Source organism: Hippopotamus amphibius, chromosome 1, assembly GCF_030028045.1.
Source record: "Hippopotamus amphibius kiboko isolate mHipAmp2 chromosome 1, mHipAmp2.hap2, whole genome shotgun sequence".
Lineage (NCBI taxonomy): Eukaryota > Metazoa > Chordata > Mammalia > Artiodactyla > Hippopotamidae > Hippopotamus > Hippopotamus amphibius.
The window spans coordinates 131,890,192-131,908,381 of NC_080186.1; the positions used below are offsets into that span (position 1 = coordinate 131,890,192).

The 18,190-nt window shown below is 49.0% G+C and overlaps 1 protein-coding gene and 1 non-coding gene across 5 annotated transcripts in view; both read left to right on the plus strand.

Moving 5' to 3' along the window:
* Positions 1–18,190, plus strand: part of SH3PXD2B (SH3 and PX domains 2B) — a 177,039-nt gene that overhangs the window by 11,737 nt on the left and 147,112 nt on the right. For all 4 annotated transcript variants that reach the window (XM_057729057.1, XM_057729063.1, XM_057729028.1 and 1 more), the window contains exon 2: positions 17,726–17,806. In XM_057729057.1, the coding sequence (XP_057585040.1) occupies positions 17,726–17,806 (81 nt within the window). The remainder of the gene's footprint in view (positions 1–17,725; positions 17,807–18,190) is intronic.
* Positions 17,952–18,056, plus strand: LOC130842901 (U6 spliceosomal RNA). Its single transcript, XR_009050630.1, has one exon. It is a non-coding gene; the product is annotated as a U6 spliceosomal RNA (small nuclear RNA).

The window sequence follows — 18,190 nt, forward strand, 5'->3', positions numbered from 1 at the left end:
CTTCGTTGTGGCATGCAGAATCTTTTGTTGCGATGCGTGGGCTCTTCGTTGTGATGCGCAGGCTTCTCTAGTTGCTGCACACAGGCTTCTCTCTAGTTGTGGCACTCAGGCTCTCTAGTTGTGGTGCGGGGGCTTAGTTGCCCCACGGCACGTGGGATCTTATTTCCCCAACCAGGGATTGAACCCACGTACCCTGCATTGGAAGGCAGATTCTTAACCACTGGACCACCAGGGAAGTCCCATGGTGTGCATTTTTAATAAGTTACCTCGAATGATGTGCCACAAGTGATCTGGAATGACCACACCTTGAGAAACATACTCTAAATGGACTAGCCCAGGATGCACCCCTGTAAGATTTAAAAGGAGTCTTCCCCAAAGATTTGTATATTTGGATATTTAGCAGTGTGGTAATTAAAATAATACTGAAAATAGCCTAAATGTTTATCATTGGAGGCATGATTAAATAAATGGACTACTAAGGATCCTTTAAAAATTTTTGCTCAAAGAATTTTTAATGAAATGGGGAAATGCTCACCATATAATACAAGTGAAAAAGATTGTGTATATGCAATGTGATCTTAATTTCATAAACTACTTCAACATATTGAAAAAGGGTCTGGGAAGAAATATACCCAAAGTTTCATCTCTGGTGGTGGAAACGTGGATGCTTGTTAAGACCTGAGACTCTGCCATCAGACTTTATTACCAGCTGGATGGAACAGATTACTTCACATGCTGGGTCTTACTTTCCACCACTGCTGGATGGAAACAGTAATACAGTGTAGCTTCATAGGAAACACATCAAGACCATTGGTGGCTGTGAGCAGTTACATTGTCTTACATGTTTATATATTATCCCGGCTTTCTCTAGAGGGGAGAGGACAGTGTAGGACCTCAGAGTCAGGAAAGCTTCTTGGAGGGACCCTGCTTCTCTTGCTCCCTTTTTTCCTGTCTCGTAGACCTGTGTATGAAGCTCAGGAAGCTGGCAGAAAAGTCCACATAAGGGTTCACATCAAGGTGAGGAGGAATAGTCTCTGCCAGATGAGGAGCCCAGCAGGGTGTGGGTACAGGGGTGGCCAAGGAACCCACAGAACCTGACCATCGGGATCACATGTGATTTCATGAAGGAAAAGGGGCTGCTTGGCTGTGCAAAGTTTGGAACCCACTCATGCAGCCCCACTATTTTATCTGGTGGAGGAATCCCTACTCCCCTTCTGATACCCCTAACAGATGGCTGTCCCTAGGGTTTGAGACCTAAGTCCCTCTACATTCTCGTCTAGTTCTTTTCTCCTCCTTCCTGTCCCCAAGCCCAGTGAGACAGGGAGATGAAGCTGCATTTATATGGAGGGTGCAGTTGTATAGGAAGTACCCTAGAAATCTTAGTTGGCCTCTTTCTGCCTGTCACCCAACCAGAGCGCTCAGCTTTGATGCTGAGGTTCCTAGTGGACCAAGCCCACCGTGGTGCTCATACGATGGATGTGACTCTGTTGACTTGTCTCTTTCTCTGCTGCCAGGCCCTGAGTCCCAAGGACAGGTGCCAAGCGTGTTCCTTGAATGAAACCATGGCTTCTTGTGCTCTCTCAATCCCAAGGTCCCATGATTCTAGGGTGATGGCCATTGATGACATCCTTCAGCTGACTCAGAATTGGATTCCTTGTGACGACCTCCCACTGGCATCAGACTCAGCACTGTATCATAGTGGTTAAGGTACAGGCTTTAGAGGCAGCCAGACGGGGTGTAAATCCTGGCTTTGTCACTTTCTATCTGTGCAGTTTGGGGTGCATGACTTAACCTCTCAGAACCTCAGTATCTTCTTCATCTATAAATGGAGGAGTCACCCCAGTACACAACACATAGTAAACACTCAAGAGTAACTAATTCTCAGTCTAGTCCAGTGGACACAGGTGGAATACTATAACCCTTTAGGATGCTACTAGGTTGAACCATATGAAATTGTCGATTTTTAACTTAACAAATGACAATTTCACTTAATTCAACCTAATGATCTGGGTTTGATTTGGACCTAAGGAACCTACTTTTCCATGGAAGGGGATTAAGGGCCACCACTCTACCAAGCATCTTATAGACATTATCCCATTTACACTTTACAACAGGTAATACTATTCCAGTTGTCCCTCGGTATCCATGGGGGATTGGTTCCAGGGCCTCTTGTGGATACCAAAATCCACGGATGTTCAAGTCCCTCATAAACAGTGATGTGGTATTTGCATATAACCTTTGCACATCCTCTCAGATACTTTAAATCATCTCTAGGTTACTTATAATACCTAATACAATGTAAATGCTATGTAGATAGTTGTAAATACAATGTAAATGCTATGTAGATAGTTGTAAATACAATGTAAATGCTATGTAAATAGTTGCCAGCACGCAGCAAACTCAAGTTTTCCTTTTGGATTTTTTTTTTTTTTTTCATCTGAGCTTGGTTGAATTGTTGGATGCCAAGGGCTGACTGTATTAGCATCCCTGTTTACCAAATGGGGAAACTGAGGCTCCTAAGTAGCTTGCTCAGGAGGTGCTGTAGCCAGGATTGGAACCCAGGTCTATCCAACTGAGAGTCTGAGCTCTTTGCATTGTTGCTGTCTTGAGTTTGGGCTGCCTGTTCCACATGGCGTGCTTAGAGAGCTCCCAGCATTCTCTTGGGCCCCCTGGCCCAGGAGCTGGTGGCTGTAGACTGAAACTCCTCAGGACGCTGCCTGCAGGACCCCACATTTCTTGTTCTGGTTTAAACAGTCAGCTTCTGCAGTTTTCTGCTGCGGTGTCTGTGGCTTTGGTTGGGGAACTGGGAGGAGCATTATGGAGTCAAAAAAAAACCTGGATTTGAATTCTGGCATCCTCCTTAAAGCAGCTGTGTGGCTTTGGACCAGCCCCCTAACCTCTCTGAATGTCCGTTTACCATGGTGTGAAATGTGATAGATGATAAGCTTCACTCCATAGCGTTCCTGAGGCAGAGTGCTGGGGATTTCGCAAGTGCTCACTAGTGTTGGTCCTCTGCTGGAGAACTCCTATGCACCCCTCAAAATCCAGAGCAGTTGTTTTTTCATCTGGAAAGCTTCTCCAAGCTCCACCAACAGAATTAGCCCTCATCCCCTCTGTGCTCCAACAGCGGCTGTAAAGTGCTTCTAGAGGGCCTGTGGCCTATGAGAGGATTCTGTTGAGTACCTACTGTGTGCCAGGCACTGTGCTGGGCCCTTTAGATGTGAACCAAGACCCATCTGATCACATATCTCAGGCTTTTTTCACCATGTCCCACAGCCCTGGCTTATTTTAATTTTTGGCCACACCATGTGGCATGTGGGATCTTAATTCCCTGACCAGGGATTGAAGCCATGTCCCCTGCAGTGGAAGCGCAGAGTCTTAACCACTGGACCACCAGGCAAATCCCCCACGGCCCTGGTTCAGATCTTAACTCTGTCACATGCTGGCTGTGTGGTCTCATGTAAGCCAGGGTCACCACATCCCATGACGTAACGCAAGTGAAGGACTTAGCGTAGTGCCCAATCCCCCCAATAAATGTGGCCCATTTTGATTCCTTTTCATTACTCAGCTTTACCCCTACTGCCCGTGTGCCTTGCACACAGTGGGTGCTCTTGTGGGCTGCCCAGTCCTCCCCCTAGGCAGCCCTGCTAACACAGGAGAAGCCCCAACTTAAAATCTCTCTGCTCCATTTCCTGCATCGCCCCAGGCTCCTCGAGGCCAAGCTGCCTGGGAGATCTCCATGAGCCCTCAGGGCCTGCCCTGGAGGCTTTCCTAGAAAGCTAGCCTGCAGGTTGGTTTCTGCCGAGCCTGGGCTCCAGCTGCCAGCACCTCTGCTTGCCATTGGAAAGTTCCCCGTGCCGCTTCGGGCCAGATGTGTGCAGGGCCGTGAGTTGGCAGCCAGAGGCCTGGGCTGGCGCAACACACCCGGTCCAGTGAGTGTTTCTACCAGCTCCAAGTGTTTCCACCAGCTCCGTGACTCTGTCTAGAAGAACAGAGATGCTGGGCCCGGCCAGCCCTGCCAGTGGGTTGTGCGGCTCACCATCTGGATGAGACAGGCAGTGACGGAAAGATGGGCTCCAGGGAGGGGCCGTTGATTGGATTTCACAGCATGACATTCCTGACTTTTCCCTTTAACTCAGTAGAAACTAGACAGATTTGAGCTGGCTGGCCTGAGCCACCAGTGCCTCATCTCTGTAATGGGGTTATCAGTGATTGCACTCGAAGCGTGCTCTAAGTCAGGCCATGTGCCAAGCTCCTGCCCTGCATTAGCCTGTTGAATCCTCAGCCAGCCCTATAAAGTAGCTGCAACTATTCTCTCCATTTGATAGATGAGGAAATAAATGGAGGCTCGGAGCTGTGAAGTGACTTGTAAAGTCCCACAGCAGCTTTAAGCTGTAGAGCCAAGACTCATACCTGGGTACCCTAAAGCCAGTGCCTATCTTTTTTTTTTTTTTTTTTTTAATGATGCTAGGGAGTGATGATGATTTTTAATTTTTGATTTACACGCGTGCAGGAAAATTCCCTTTTTTGGTATAGCATTCATGAGCTTTTACGCATGTGTTGGTTCTCATAAGCACCACGCCAGGCGGGATGCAGAATAATTCCATCACCTCCTGAGAATTCCCTCGGGCGGCCCTGACTCTCAAATGATGTGGGATGCTGCGTCCACCTGCAGTTGGAATTGCTCCTGCGCTGTTCTCTTTTTCTCCCTCGCCTGTCCAGAGAGGTCTTGGGGTGAAACGTGGACTTCTCTCCCAGGGCTGGGCCCTATGCCTGCATTCTTCTCTGTAACAAAGCCGGTTCTGTTTCTAGCACCCTTGGCAGTTGAGCTGTTCACTCAGCCATTCCAAGAGCATTGTTACCCCAGACTCAGAGCCTTGAGTGAGGTCACCTTGATTTATGACTGTGTAGCCCTGTCTCGGCTTTTTGTCTGCCTGCCTGCCTGTCTGTCCACCTGTTGGTCTCCCACCAGACAGTTCCTGAGAGGCCACTGTCACCAGGCCCTGGGAAGGTTGTGGTGAACGAGGCAGTGCCGGCCCCTGCACCTGGAGGGTTCCCTGGGGAGTGGGGTGACAGTCACATGAACAGAACAGCACACCCAGAGGAATGTGTGCTGAGCGAGGGCAGCCCTCGTGGCTGTGGGAACCCAGAGAAAGGGGGCCACGCCCAGACTGGGGGTCTCCAATAAGGCTTCCAAGAGGAGGCGACCTCTCAGATGACACCTAGGAGGTGAAGAGTGGCTACACAGGTGAAGGGAGAGAAGATGCTCCCTCCAGAGGCGGCAGCAGGTGCAGGGGCTTAGAGGCACAGGAGCACCTGGCCAGGTGGGAGTGGGAGGGGGCCCCCCAAAGCCCCAATAGGCCTGTGTTGTCTTCCTCGACTAGGCTGAAAGCTCCACGCAGGCAGGGGCGTCTGTCTTCTTCGTTCGCAGCCATATGCCCAGTCCTCGGAGGGGAGCCTGACACAGTAGGTGCTCTGTCAGTATTTGCTCAGTGAGCGAATGAACGAACTGAAGTGTTTGAAGCCGAGGAGAGACACGGTTCGATTTGCGCTTTAGAGAGACCGATCCTGTCTCCCACCTCCCGGCCTGGCACGCCTCTGCCCACAGGGACAGTCCAAGACTTCAGCTCTACCACGCACCTGAGCCTTTGCTGTGCGCCCTGGGGATAAGGAATGGTCAGGGCACAGCCCTAAACCAAAGCATCTTATCTGCCGCCAACACCACAAGCACTTGTATTTGGGCTCCATTCCAAGCATTCACTTAATTGAAAAGATTGGAAAAAAAGGAAAAAGAAAAACTGGCAGCCAGCCACTCCCAGTGTGTCGCTTGCCGTGGCGCCTGAGTTTGGCGATTCCTGATGCTGACTCGGGACAGGAAAGCCCTGGCCTGGGGCCAGGAGAGCCAAGGCCTGGCCTTGGGGATCCGGGAGGAGGAGAAGGGACTTCAGAGGCCGAAGGAGCTGGGCTTGAAACTGAAGTTGCTTGGTTCCCAACTGCGTGGCCTCAGGCGTGGGGGCACGGCACTGCTCTGGGCCTGGGTTTCCACCTCTCCAACCTGCGGGCGGCACCCCTTCCTGCCTGACATTTCATGATGATTGACATGACGTTAGTAAAGCACGGAGCCCGGGGCCAGCGCGTAGCGGAAGCTTCTCCAGCATGCTCGCTGATGTTACCTCGGGCCCCCGCTCGCCGGAGTCCTGCCTCCCTCTCACATTCTAGGTCTCAAAGGCACCGTGACCCTCGGAGGCACTTCTCCAGGACTAAATTTAATGTATCTTCTTTTCAAAGATAAATATGTGTTCCTCGGCCCTTCCGGTGGTGATGCTGCTCTGGGCTGTTGGGAAATCAGACACACTGCAGGGTGTTGCAATCCCAAAAAGAGGTTGGGAGTGCTGACCTACATAGGCCAGATGTCGAGCAGACAGCTGGGGAGAGCCGGCAGAGCGGAACCAGAGGGAGCGCGTGGTCTCCACGGGGAACAGCAGAGTCAGGTTTCCCATTAGTTAAGCCCGTGGAGCCCATCCAACCGCCTCTGCCCTCTCCTCGCTCTCTCCTTCTCTCCTCCACCCTTCTCTCTCTCTCCCTCCCTGCCTCCTACCTCCCCCCAGACTGTGTCTTCCACCTTAAGCCCCCGCAGCAGATAGCCAGCGAGGTGGGTCTAGAGCCCAGCCAGTCCTTACCAAGCTATTCCCAGGAACCACCAACCCAGAAACCCAACCAGTGTGGGAGCTTTATTGCGGTGGCTGGGGAGGTCACACTTACCTTCTAACGTTGGTTTCTTAAACCAGGGTTTTTATAGACTCTCGGGCACCCTCAGACATACTCCCAGGAACCCTCGCTGCAGGAAGTGGGTTCATCTAGATCTTGAAACTAACACTGCTGCTTGATTCCAGGGCTGCATGTGTTTTTCTGTTTAATGAAGGTTGCTCTGGCTGCAGTGCAGGACAGCTTGAGTTATCCTGGCCTAAGGACTTGCTGCAGAAACTGTGTGATCTGTGAGCAGAAGCCATTGCCCCTCAGTGCGCTGTGTGAGAGAGTTTTCCCTCCTTCCATCTGAAAAGGGCTCTGCTGTGTCTCGGGTCTGAGAAGCAGCGTTCTGGAGTAGAGCTCCGGCATCCTCAGCACCTCCCAAGAGGAGCCGTAGGTCTGGTTCCAGCTCTCCTCCCTGCTCGCTGTGTGGCCTTGGCAGATCCCTTCCCCTCTCTGACCTCATAACCCCAACTATAAAATGAGGGATGATCTAGAGCAGGATTTTTGTATATTTTAAAGTCCTGGAGCCCCCAGCTGTTGGCTTGAAGCAGACAAAGGAAGACTGTGGGCAGTGGAGGAGCCCGGGCCCTGTCTAAAGGCTCCTCTGATGGTTGCCTTGTGGCGGTGCAGTCCCGCAAGGTCTGGCGGTGGGGCCTGCAGACTTCTGGGTTACCCCCTCTTCCATATATGGAAGAGCTAAAAGTGGCACTGCCTCATGGAAACCAGGGTGGAGAACCTGCAGACCCACCCACCTCGCCAGGAGCCCAGGGCTTCTTGCAAGACAATTTGACTGCTGGGCTGATCACCTAAGACCTCTCAGATTTAAAGTCCTCTGGGAGAGTCCTTGTGCAGGAGGCCCAGAGGGGTGTGAGGAACTCGCAAGGAAATGTGGATACTGCCATAGACGTGGAAAGAGTCCACAGCTGAGAGTGGAACCTTAGCACGTCGCTACACCTCGCGGTCCCTCTGAATCCCCATTTGTAGAATGGAGCAGTTGCTCTAAATCAAGGATATGTGCCGTACACATCCTCCCCGTCCCGGTGCCCAGGGCAGACGTTGCTAATGGAGGCCGGAGCTCTGTCTTGCTGATGCTCCTTTCTCACAGCCCTTCAGGAAAACAGCCCCAACTCTTTCTGTCCCACTGCTGCCCTCTCTTTAGATGTTTTCTTTGGTCTCCCAGGTCATTCCAGGCTCCCCACCAGCACTGTAGAGCCAGGAGAGGGGCTTCCAACTTGAGAAGTGTGGGCTAGTTGGCCTGTAAACAACAGGCAGAGCTCCAGACAGAGTGAGAATGGCAAGGAATTCCAGTTCACCTAAATTGTTGGTCATGCTACTGGCACCATCACAACGTTTGGCATAGCCACGAACCCCCTGTACTATATATTCCTGATGCAGTATTCTTCAAATCGACTCACTTTTTTACTTACATTATTTTTAAAGGGAAACTTTAGCTGTCCACCATAAATGGAAAACCAGCGGCCCTCGCTAGAAATAGAAGGAAGCTAAATAGAAAGGAAAAAGAAGATCAGTGTGTTAGAGTTCTTCCTGGCAAGTGTTGCCTGTCCTGAGGTCTCCTGTCCCTTCTTCAGGAAATGAGACGGGCAAGTGTCGGAAGGGGTGTTAAAAAGGCACGATTGCCAACTTTCTGAGCCAGTCAGGGCGGGAAGGGAATGGCAGAGACTGACTTTCTCACTATGGGATTCCCTGCAGTTTAGTGCTGAGCCCTGAATCACCTAAAACCAAGTGGTGTGCCCGTGCTCCCGCAGACCTTGAGACAGTGAGCTAAGGAAAGACTGTCACTTTGAAAAGGGCTTGGACCAGACCCTCCCCCAAATTTAAACCTCTGGCCACTGCAACCCAGATCAAAACATAATCACTTTGTCATGTGACTAGAGCAGAAGCCACACCCCTCCTAATATCAGCAGGGGATTTCAGCCGGGTTCTTTGCCAGTCCTAGAAACCCCACCACATAGATTTGCAAAGCACAGTGAGATTGGCGGACATTCCCCCACGCCTCAGGGATTTTATTCACGGGGCAAAAACACCTTCTCATGTTTTCGAGTTCACATGATGAAAACATATGAGATCACAGCACTCCCTAGGTGGGGCGACAGCTGTTTCATATCATCCTGCCCTGGGGACGGCGTATCGATGGAGTTCTGGGGCTTTTCCAAGAGCTGTGGCCACAGGCAGAGGTCTGGGCCAGTGGGTCTGCACGGATAGGGCATGTCAGTTAAGCAGAGCTGCCTGGGGCTCGCCCGTTTCTGGCCCACTCCTTGCCGTGGCCAGGACTGGCTCTAGGCGTTTTCCAAGGCCCTCAAAGCTTTGTTCTGTTTTAAATCTATCCATGGATGACCTGACCTCTTGGCTGTTGTCACTTAGAAATGGAACATAAATTTCTGTGCATTTAGTGGGGTCCCTACAGGCACTGGGAGTTCCCACCCCATTGGGCTGGGTTGGACCTGCCAAAGGAAGTGACTGCAGAGGAGTTAGGAAGCATGCAACATTGTTCCCCAAATCCCAGCCATGAGCAGAGATTCTAACCAACATAGCTTCCATTTCTGGAGCTTTAAAAAAAATATGTCATTCAATCTTTGCCCATGAGGTAGGAAGGGTGAGTGTCCTTATCCCCATTTTCCAGAGAACACAAAGGCTCAAAGGAGCAAAGGACTTTCCCAAACTTAGACTGAGGTCAGGGCTAAGACCTCCTCTGCCGACACTCAGCTTCCTGCCATCCTACACTCCCACCTCTGTCATCAGCTGTACCTACACCCAGTAGGTGCTCCGTGATCTGGAAGGATGTTCCAGAGGAATGGCCCTAGGACTGAGCCAGGGTAGTGAGGGAAGATGCGGTTCAACCTTGGGGTTCAAGACAAGCAAGTGCATCACCGACACATTTTTTCTGTCCTGCTAGGAAAATGACTTTCTTTTTCTGATTATAAAAGAAAATACACTAGAAAATCTGGAGAATACAAGAAAGCTTCAAGAAGAGAATTTTTAAAGTCCCACATATTCCTACCAACCCAGAGCAAACCAAATATATATAATGTTTATATATTTATATGTATCTATCAGTGTTTTGTATACATACATACACCTTTATAGACCATGTAGTCAATCCACATTATTTGCGTGTTTGGGAATTTGCCTACTTGCTAAAATTTATTTCGAACCCAACATACGTACTTGTAGTGCTTTCCCGGTTGCTTGCAAATGTGGGCATGTGCGTGGCAGTGAAAAATGTGTGTGGCCTGATGTGCATGTTCCCAGCTGGGGCTGAACAAGGCGACCTCTGCCTTCTTGTTCCAGCTCTCATATTCTGAACAAGTGTCTTTTTCATGGTCTGTTTAGTGCCACATTCTCTTTACATTCCTGTGCTTTTTGTTGGCCACTCCACTGTTTAAAATGGCCTCACACGCAGCACTGAAGGGCCGTCTAATATTCCTGAGCTCAGGAAGGCTGTGCTGCGTCTTCGGAGGTGTTGGGTAAGCTTCGTTCAGGCATGCGTTACAGTGCCGCTGGACGTGAGTTCAAGGTTCACGCATCAGCAATATACATTAAATAAGGTGTCATTAAACAGAAACGTACAGTGAGGCAGTGCATTGATCAGTGGATGAAAATGTTGTGATCAGAGGCTCGTTTCTCATTTAATCATCACCCCAGCTCTGAGGCTGATGCTGTTAGGATCCCCGTTTTTTACGGAGGAGGAAGCTGAGTCACAGAGAGGTCAAGCCACTTTCCCAACGCCGTGCAGCTAGTTGAGAGGGAGGCAGAGGCTCAGTCCAGGCCCTCTTAAGCCCAGAACTCAAAAGCCTCCTAGAACGCTCTCAGGAAGAGGTAGAAAAGTGAGCAGACGTCTCCCTGGTCCAGCTGTGGCCCAGCTGTTGGGCAGGGGTGTGATGCCCCGGTTCAGCAAGGCCGTCAGGGTTAGAGGTAAGCTGGGCCCGAGTCCTTGCCCTGCTCTGTAGCCTGTGACCTCAGGCAAGTGACTGCACTTCTGAGCCTCCGTCCCTCACTGGGACAGCGTGGGACGTGTTGGCCTGGCCTGCAAACTCTCGAGGATTTGGGGGGAGACCAAGGCCCAGTCATCTGCCCACCTCGACCCCAAGCACCCTGGTGGTCAGTCCCACCCCACAGCCTGCCCCGCACCACCCGTTCATCTCCCCGCCAACTCAGAGGAAGTGAAGAGACCCAGGACTTCTGTCCCTGGTGGCGGGGAGCCCCTGTGGGAAACCCGGGCCTGAGGAGTCTAGACGGTGTAAATCACGCAGGCCTTGCTGCTGAGGTTGTGTGAGAAGGGATTTTGATGGTGGCTAATTCCGGTTTAAGGGCTCCTATGGGGAGCAGGAGGAAACCCTCCTTGGCCCTCAGACACCAGTGTGGTCTCTGTGCTTCCTCATTCCCAGAGGGAGGGAGTCCCAGCTCTTCCTGGTGGAGGGGTTCGGGGGAGGGGTTGTGGTGAAGCGGGACGGGGCCAGAGAGGACTTGACCTCCTGGCATCTTCGTCTCTTCCTCATTCTTTTTCACAAAGTATAGATTTTCCATTGTGCTCAGCACTGGGTGTACAGCATTCAGTGTATGAACAAGACAGGCACAGTTCCTGCTCTCAGCAGTTGCTGTAAAGTGTAGTTGACTTTGTGGTGGGTGAGTAGGTGCCAAAGAGACACGCACCAGGGAGACCCAACCTAATATTGGTGGGGCGGGAGCAGTCAGGGAGGGTTTCCTGGAGGAGGTAGCACGTGAGCTACGCCCTGTGAGTAGACTTGTAGGCCATCACACATTCTGGATGTGTCTGCTTGTTTGCTTGTGCTGTCATTTAGCTTGTTCCTCTCCCTCCTCTACTTCCTATGAATTGGAACTTAGGTCAGGAGGCTTGAGATTCAGATGATATATTTTGGTGACAATACTTGACAGAAGATTTTTGTATGTTTCCTATTGCATCACCTTGGGAACCACACCATGTCTACTTATCCCTTCTAATTGGTGATGCTAGGTTTGATCACCTATTACAGTCATGGTCACCAGATCTCTCCACTGAAAAGGGGCATTTTCCCCTTTGCTGGGAGAGTCATCCCTGGAATGATATCTTCACCTGTGTGACCCTCCTTTTCTCCAACAGCCTTTCACCCCGTGGTTCAGCACCCATCAAGGATCTTTCCAAAGTGGCTGTGCCATCCTCTTTTCCCACCAGTGATGTCTGAGAGTTCGAGTGGCCCCACATTTTTGTCAGCACTTGTTTTTGTCGATATTTTTTATCTTAGCCATTATAATGGATGCATGGTGATACTTCATCATGGTTTTAATTTGCCTTTCTCTAATGACTAATGATGTTGAACCTCTTCTCATGCGCTCATTTGCCATCCGTATATCCTCTTTGATGAAGTGTCTGTTCAGATCTTTAGTCCATCATGTAATTGAGTTGGTTGTTTCCTTACTGTTGAGTTTTGTTTTGTTTTGTTTTTAATATGTTCTGTATATGTTCTTCAGATGTGCAGCACATGTTTTTAGGGCTACACTGTGGAGAAAGTTATAGTGTCATTTTCAGGCAGCATGACATGCACTATGTAAATCACTGAAGGATACCTGTTTATTTGTTTAAATAGGGCTAAAATATACATAACATAAATTTTACCATTTCAACCTTTTTTTTTTTTTTATAAATTCATTTTTATTTATTGGCTGCGTTGGGTCTTTGTTACTGTGTGAGGGCTTTCTCTAGTTGCAGTGAGCAGAGGCTACTCTTCATTGCAGTGCACGGGCTTCTCATTGCAGTCGCTTTTCTTGTTGCAGAGCACGGGCCCTAGGTGCGGGGTCTTCAGTAGTTGTGGCACACAGGCCCAGTAGTTGTGGCTCACGGGCTTAGTTGCTCCGCGGCATGTGGAATCTTCCCAGACCAGGGATCAAACCTGTGTCCCCTGCATTGGCAGGCAGATTCTTAACCACTGCGCCACCAGGGAAGTCCCATTTCAACTATTTTTAAGTGTACAGTTCAGTAGCATTAAGTACATTCATGAAGTTGTGCAGCCATCTCCACCATCTCTACAGCTCTTTTTATCTTCCCACACTGAACATCGGTAACCAGTTAGACACTAGCTCCCCATTCCCCTTTCCCCAGCCCCTGGCAGCCCCCATTCTACTTTCTGTCTCTATGAATTTGACTACTCTAAGTACCTAGTATAAGTAGAATCACACAGTATGTGTCTTTTTGTGGCTGACTTATTTAGCATCATGTCCTCAAGGTTCATTCATGTTGTAGTATGTGTCAGAAGTTCCTTTTTTAAGGCTGAATAATATTCCATTGTGTGGGTACACCACATTTTGCTTATCCATTCATCCATCAGTGGACTCTTGGGTTGTTTCTACCTTTTGTCTATAGTAAATAATGCTGTTGTGGAGAAGTTTGCTTTTAATTCCTCAACGCCAGGCCACTGAGTATGAACTGCATTTGGGATATAATCTAAAAGCCAAAGTCAGGTGTGTTAGGATTGCTTTGGTTGCAAGTAACAGAAACTAACTCAAGCTGACTTAAACAAGAAAGGAAAGGTTTGGGCTTGTGTGTGTGAAACGTCCAGGACACTGGGTCCAGGGGTTCAAACAATGTCACAGGACTTGGCTTTTCTCTCTTCCTCTGAGCTGTGCTTGCTTCTGTGTGTTCCAAATTGTAACTCGCTAACTCTGCAGTGGGGAGAAGGGTCTCCTTCCTGATTATGCCATCAGAAGTCCCAGCATTGAGTCTCATTAGCCTGGCTTGGGTGATGTGCCCATCCCTGAATCATTGTTGGGACCAGGGACTGGTAGACCCTGGTTGGCCAGGCTTAGGACACGAGATACTCCCTATCACAAAGACAAGGGGAGGGAGAGGGATGATCCTCCAAGAGAAGTCAGGGACTGTTACCAAAAGAAGAGGGGATACCAGATAAGCAGAAATATCAGACACCTGCCATGAGGGAAAAACAAACTGCCCAGCTCATGTGTGCCAGGCATTGGGTAAGACCCTATGTACCTTAGTTATAGCAATGAGTCCTCAAGGGAGATTATTGTCCCCATTTTATTTTGTTTATTTTTTTAATTAATTTTTATTGGAGTATAATTGATTTACAATGTTTTGTTAGTTTCTGCTGTACAGCAAAGTGAATCAGTTATACATATACATATACCCACTCTTTTTTAGATTCTGTTCCCATATAGGTCATTACAGAGTATTGAGTAGAATTCCCTGTGCTATATCGTAGGTCCTTATTAGTTATCTATTGTATGTATAGTAGTGTGTATATGTCAGTCCCAGTCTCCCAATTTATCCCTCCCCCTCCCCGCCTTGTCCCCTTGGTAACTGTAAGTTTGTTTTCTATTGTCCCCATTTTAGAGAGAAGGACACTGAAGCCAGAGAGATTGGTACCTTGTAAGTTTCACCCAACAGCAGGGCTGGAATTAGAACTCAGTGCATGGGCTCTTTCACTAGCCCCGAAACCCTGGGCAAGGCCAAAGCCCTGCATTGGGACAGTTCTCATTAAAAAGTTAGATCTGTGCCTAAAAATGCAGACATCAAATTGTGTTCAGGGGTTGATTCCAATAAACCAATTAGATCCGCTGCAGAGTTCTTGTACCATAGGGACAGAACTTTAAAAATTATAAAAATTATACATAAGAGATCAAGAATGAATTGTGTAAGCAGAATTTTTTTTTCCATTTTTGGGTTGGTTTTTAAATCTTCAGTTATCTTTTTTTTTTTTTGCCTTGTTTTTTAATCCACATTGGCATTGTCCTTCACAGATAGGCATCCAGACTTTGTTTATACATCCCCCAGGATGGAGACCTTTAGTAAGGTATTTTCTGTGCCTCAATTTACCCATCTGGAAGGTGGGGCCATTATGTTGGCTGAGTTCCATGGTCCCTTTCAGACGTGGAAAAGCCCCCTTGCTAGTTTCCCTGCCCCTTTTCAAAACCATTTTCTACACAGCAGCCAGAGGTATATGTATATATGCATATTTTTAAAAAACATACGTTAAATTATGTCACACGCCTTCTCTCCCGCCCCCCGAGCCCCTCACAACTTCAGTAGAATAAAAATCCCTCTCCGTGGCCTGTAGCCCTGTAAGCCCCTCGTGATGCAGCTGCTGCCCCTCCTGGCCACATCCTCTTCCCCCGCCAGCTCGAGCCTACCGCAGTGGTCTTCCTGTTCCTCAGGTATGCCGAGCATTTTCCAGCCCGTGTGTCTTCATTTGCACTTTTCTTTCTGCCTGGAATACACTTTTCTCAGCTCTTCTCCTGGCCAGCTCCTCATCCTTCAGGTCTCAGTTCAAAGGCTGCTTCCTCAGAGGGACCTTCCCTTCCAAGAAGCCCCACCCTCACCGTCCCCATCCTGCACTGTCACAGCAGGCTTTTGGGTCCTTCCTAGCACTTACTGTAACTTAAATGATATACATATTTCCTCATCTGCTGATCTGTTGCCCATCTTCCTGCTCTCCAAGGGCAGGGTCCGGGGCTGTCCTGCTCCTCATTGTCACCCAGCACCTAATGGGGGCCTGGCACACAGGAGATGCTTAATAAATGTTGTAGAGTGAATGAATGAATGGGAGCCATTCAAAGTCTACATGCTGTCGTCTTGGTTAAGCAGAATTGATGTTTTCTTTTTAATAAGACTAGTAACTATTCAGGTGGCTTTGGAGATAGCTCTTTTTGTCATAAAATCACTCTTCCAGGGTGACTCTGCCTCCCTAAGGATGCCTTGACCTGTTCTTTGGCTCCATGAGGTATCCAGGACTAGTGAACACAAACAAGGGAGAGAGGGGGGCCAGGATACCTGAATCTCTGGTGGTGAAATAGTCTGTCTTTCTGAATGGGGGCTGGGTAGGCATTGGGACTCAGAATGAAGGGTACTAAGATTTCTTGAACTTTTCCTGTCTGCCAAGCAAGGAGCTCAGCGTTTTACCTCTCATAATGATCACAATTCTGTGTAAGATGGGTTTGATGACCCCATTTTACAGATGGAAACTGAGGCTCTGGGGGTTAGGAAATTGTGTGAATCTAGAGTGCAAGTGCCTTCCTTCCTGCTGTGCTTTGCTGAGATGAAATAGATGTTGGACTTGGAGAGGTCATTCCTGGTGAACCCCTTAGCTGGGCATTCAAGGGCACCTCCCATCTTGTCCTGATTTGTCTTTCCATTTTTCATCTCTTGTCACCTGGAGAACCTTCTCCCATAAGTCCCTGGCTTCACAGTGGGCTCTGACTCCAGCACCCATAGCTCCTCCTTTTGCTGTTTTGAATGAAGGTATCCTAGCAAGAACTCATTTGGGAAGAGGCTTTGTCTAAAACCACTTTGGAAACCACTGCCAGGCGTGGTGCCCAGACTCCCTGAGCTGGTCTTTGCTCCACCGTCATCCCCCACCACCCACAGTCTCTTCCTTCCTCCCCTGCTATCTAGATCGGCATGTCCTTCCAGGTACACCGTGATGACTTCAAGCTTCAGAGCTCTCTCCCGCCCCCCTGCCTGCATCCATCAAGACGACATACATGTGTCAGAAACCCAACTTAAACTGGCTTCAAAAATAATCCCAGAGTGTGGGTGTGGCCCAAGATTTACTGGCTCAGGAAACTGGACAGACAAAGAGTAGACTGAGCTACAGGCAAAGCTGGACCTAAGGGTCAGACTGTGTCATCAGGAATCTGCTGATACTGGCCTCATTCTCAGGCAGGCGCCTCCCAAGTGATGATGAGAAGGCCCCCTGGCAGGTGCAGGTCACATCCTAACAGCCTAGCAACCACAAAGAAAGAGAGCTTGTCTTTCTCAAGGGTCAGAGCAGAAGTCCCAGGGCTGATACTTGCTGGCTCTGATTGGCCCAGCATGGGTCGTGTGATCACTCCTCAGCCAATCACCATGGACGGTGGTACCCACCTTGGTGTCTAAGGGACTGTGTTGAGGTGGAGAAGGAGGTTCCTGGGAGAAAAGTCAAGGCACTCTGGTTGAAAGGAAGGTTAATCAGTACTTGGGCAAAAAATAAGAGCTGTCCACTGCCCACTGTTCATTTACGCACGCGCTGTCTCCCCAGCTCATCCTCCACTCATGGAGGCAGGGGCCCTGCCTGTGTACCCCCATGGCCTCTTAAACAACACCTAACCCCTTGTGTTTATACAGCATTTCTGTTTCCAGACAGCTTTCACATATGTATGTTTTAAGTGTCAAAATTACCCTGTAACCACAGATAATTTGCGCAAGTCAGGAATGGATGAGCCGCTGCCTTATGCCTTGGGTATCCAGGTGGTGTCCAGGGCCACCAAAGGCCCCAGCCAGATGCCTCTGACCTCCTGCTGCCACCTTAGTTCGCCTGAATTTGTTGTCAGTGTATTATTCTCTGTGTGTGCTGTGACTTGTGACAGAGGTTGGAAACATGGCTTTGTGGTTTATAAACTGGTTCCACATCCTCATCTTATTGGATCCTCACACTGTCCTAGGAGGCAGCAGAAACAGATGCTGTTAGCCCAGTTTACAGATGGGTAAAGAGAAAAGATGACTTGGCCCGGGCCTTTACTGGAGGAAATGGCGTGATGGCCTAGCTTATGAGAAATACGAGAGAGCTAAGAGCTGCAGGTCACTGTGACTTCTAACAAGTCAAAGAAGTTTTAAGAATGATGCTGACAAAGTAGCCAGCCCCGCGGCTCTCTGAATTGAGTGGGGAGTAAGAAATCCTGAAAATAACAGCATCTCCTGAGATGAGTAGGGTGCTTATGCTTTCCTATACTTGATTTCATGCAATCCTTTGCACAACTCTCCGAGGTGGGGGTATTATACCCATTTTATTGAAGAGGAAGTTGGGGCTCAGAGAGGACAAGTAACCTGTCCCAAGTCATACATCTGGTCAGGGGCAGAGCTGAGAGTCAAACCCAGGTGTTTCTGACTCTGAACCTTGTGCTTTGCTCTCAAGTCCTGGGGATAAGAAAGCCCCTTGGTGTTGATGTCTGTCTCCATCCCTCTCTGCAGGTCTACATCATCCGGGTCACATGGTCCAGCGGCTCCACAGAGGCCATTTATCGGCGCTACAGCAAATTCTTTGATCTCCAGGTAAGGGTTTGGGGTCTCCAGGGAGCTGCAGGGTGGGAAAGAGTTTGTTTGGACTTACTTTCCGCTTTGACTTCAGAGCCTAGATCCTCACCCACTGTGTATCCAGTGTTCTTTTTTATTTCCTAGACTTAAAAATGATGTCTGTGTGCTCACCTCAGCAGCACGTGTACTAAAATTGGAACAATGTAGAGAAGATTAGCCCGGCCCCCGTGCAGGGATAACATAAATTTGAGGAGCGTTCTATATTTTAAAAAAAAAAAAAAAGGTGTTCATCACTTTGGAGACGTAAGTAGTGTCCTGTATTGCTTTTGCTTCGATATTCAATATTTTCCAAATAAAAGAAAAGCTTCTGTTCACTGCTCTAGAATGGATGCTAATCTGGAA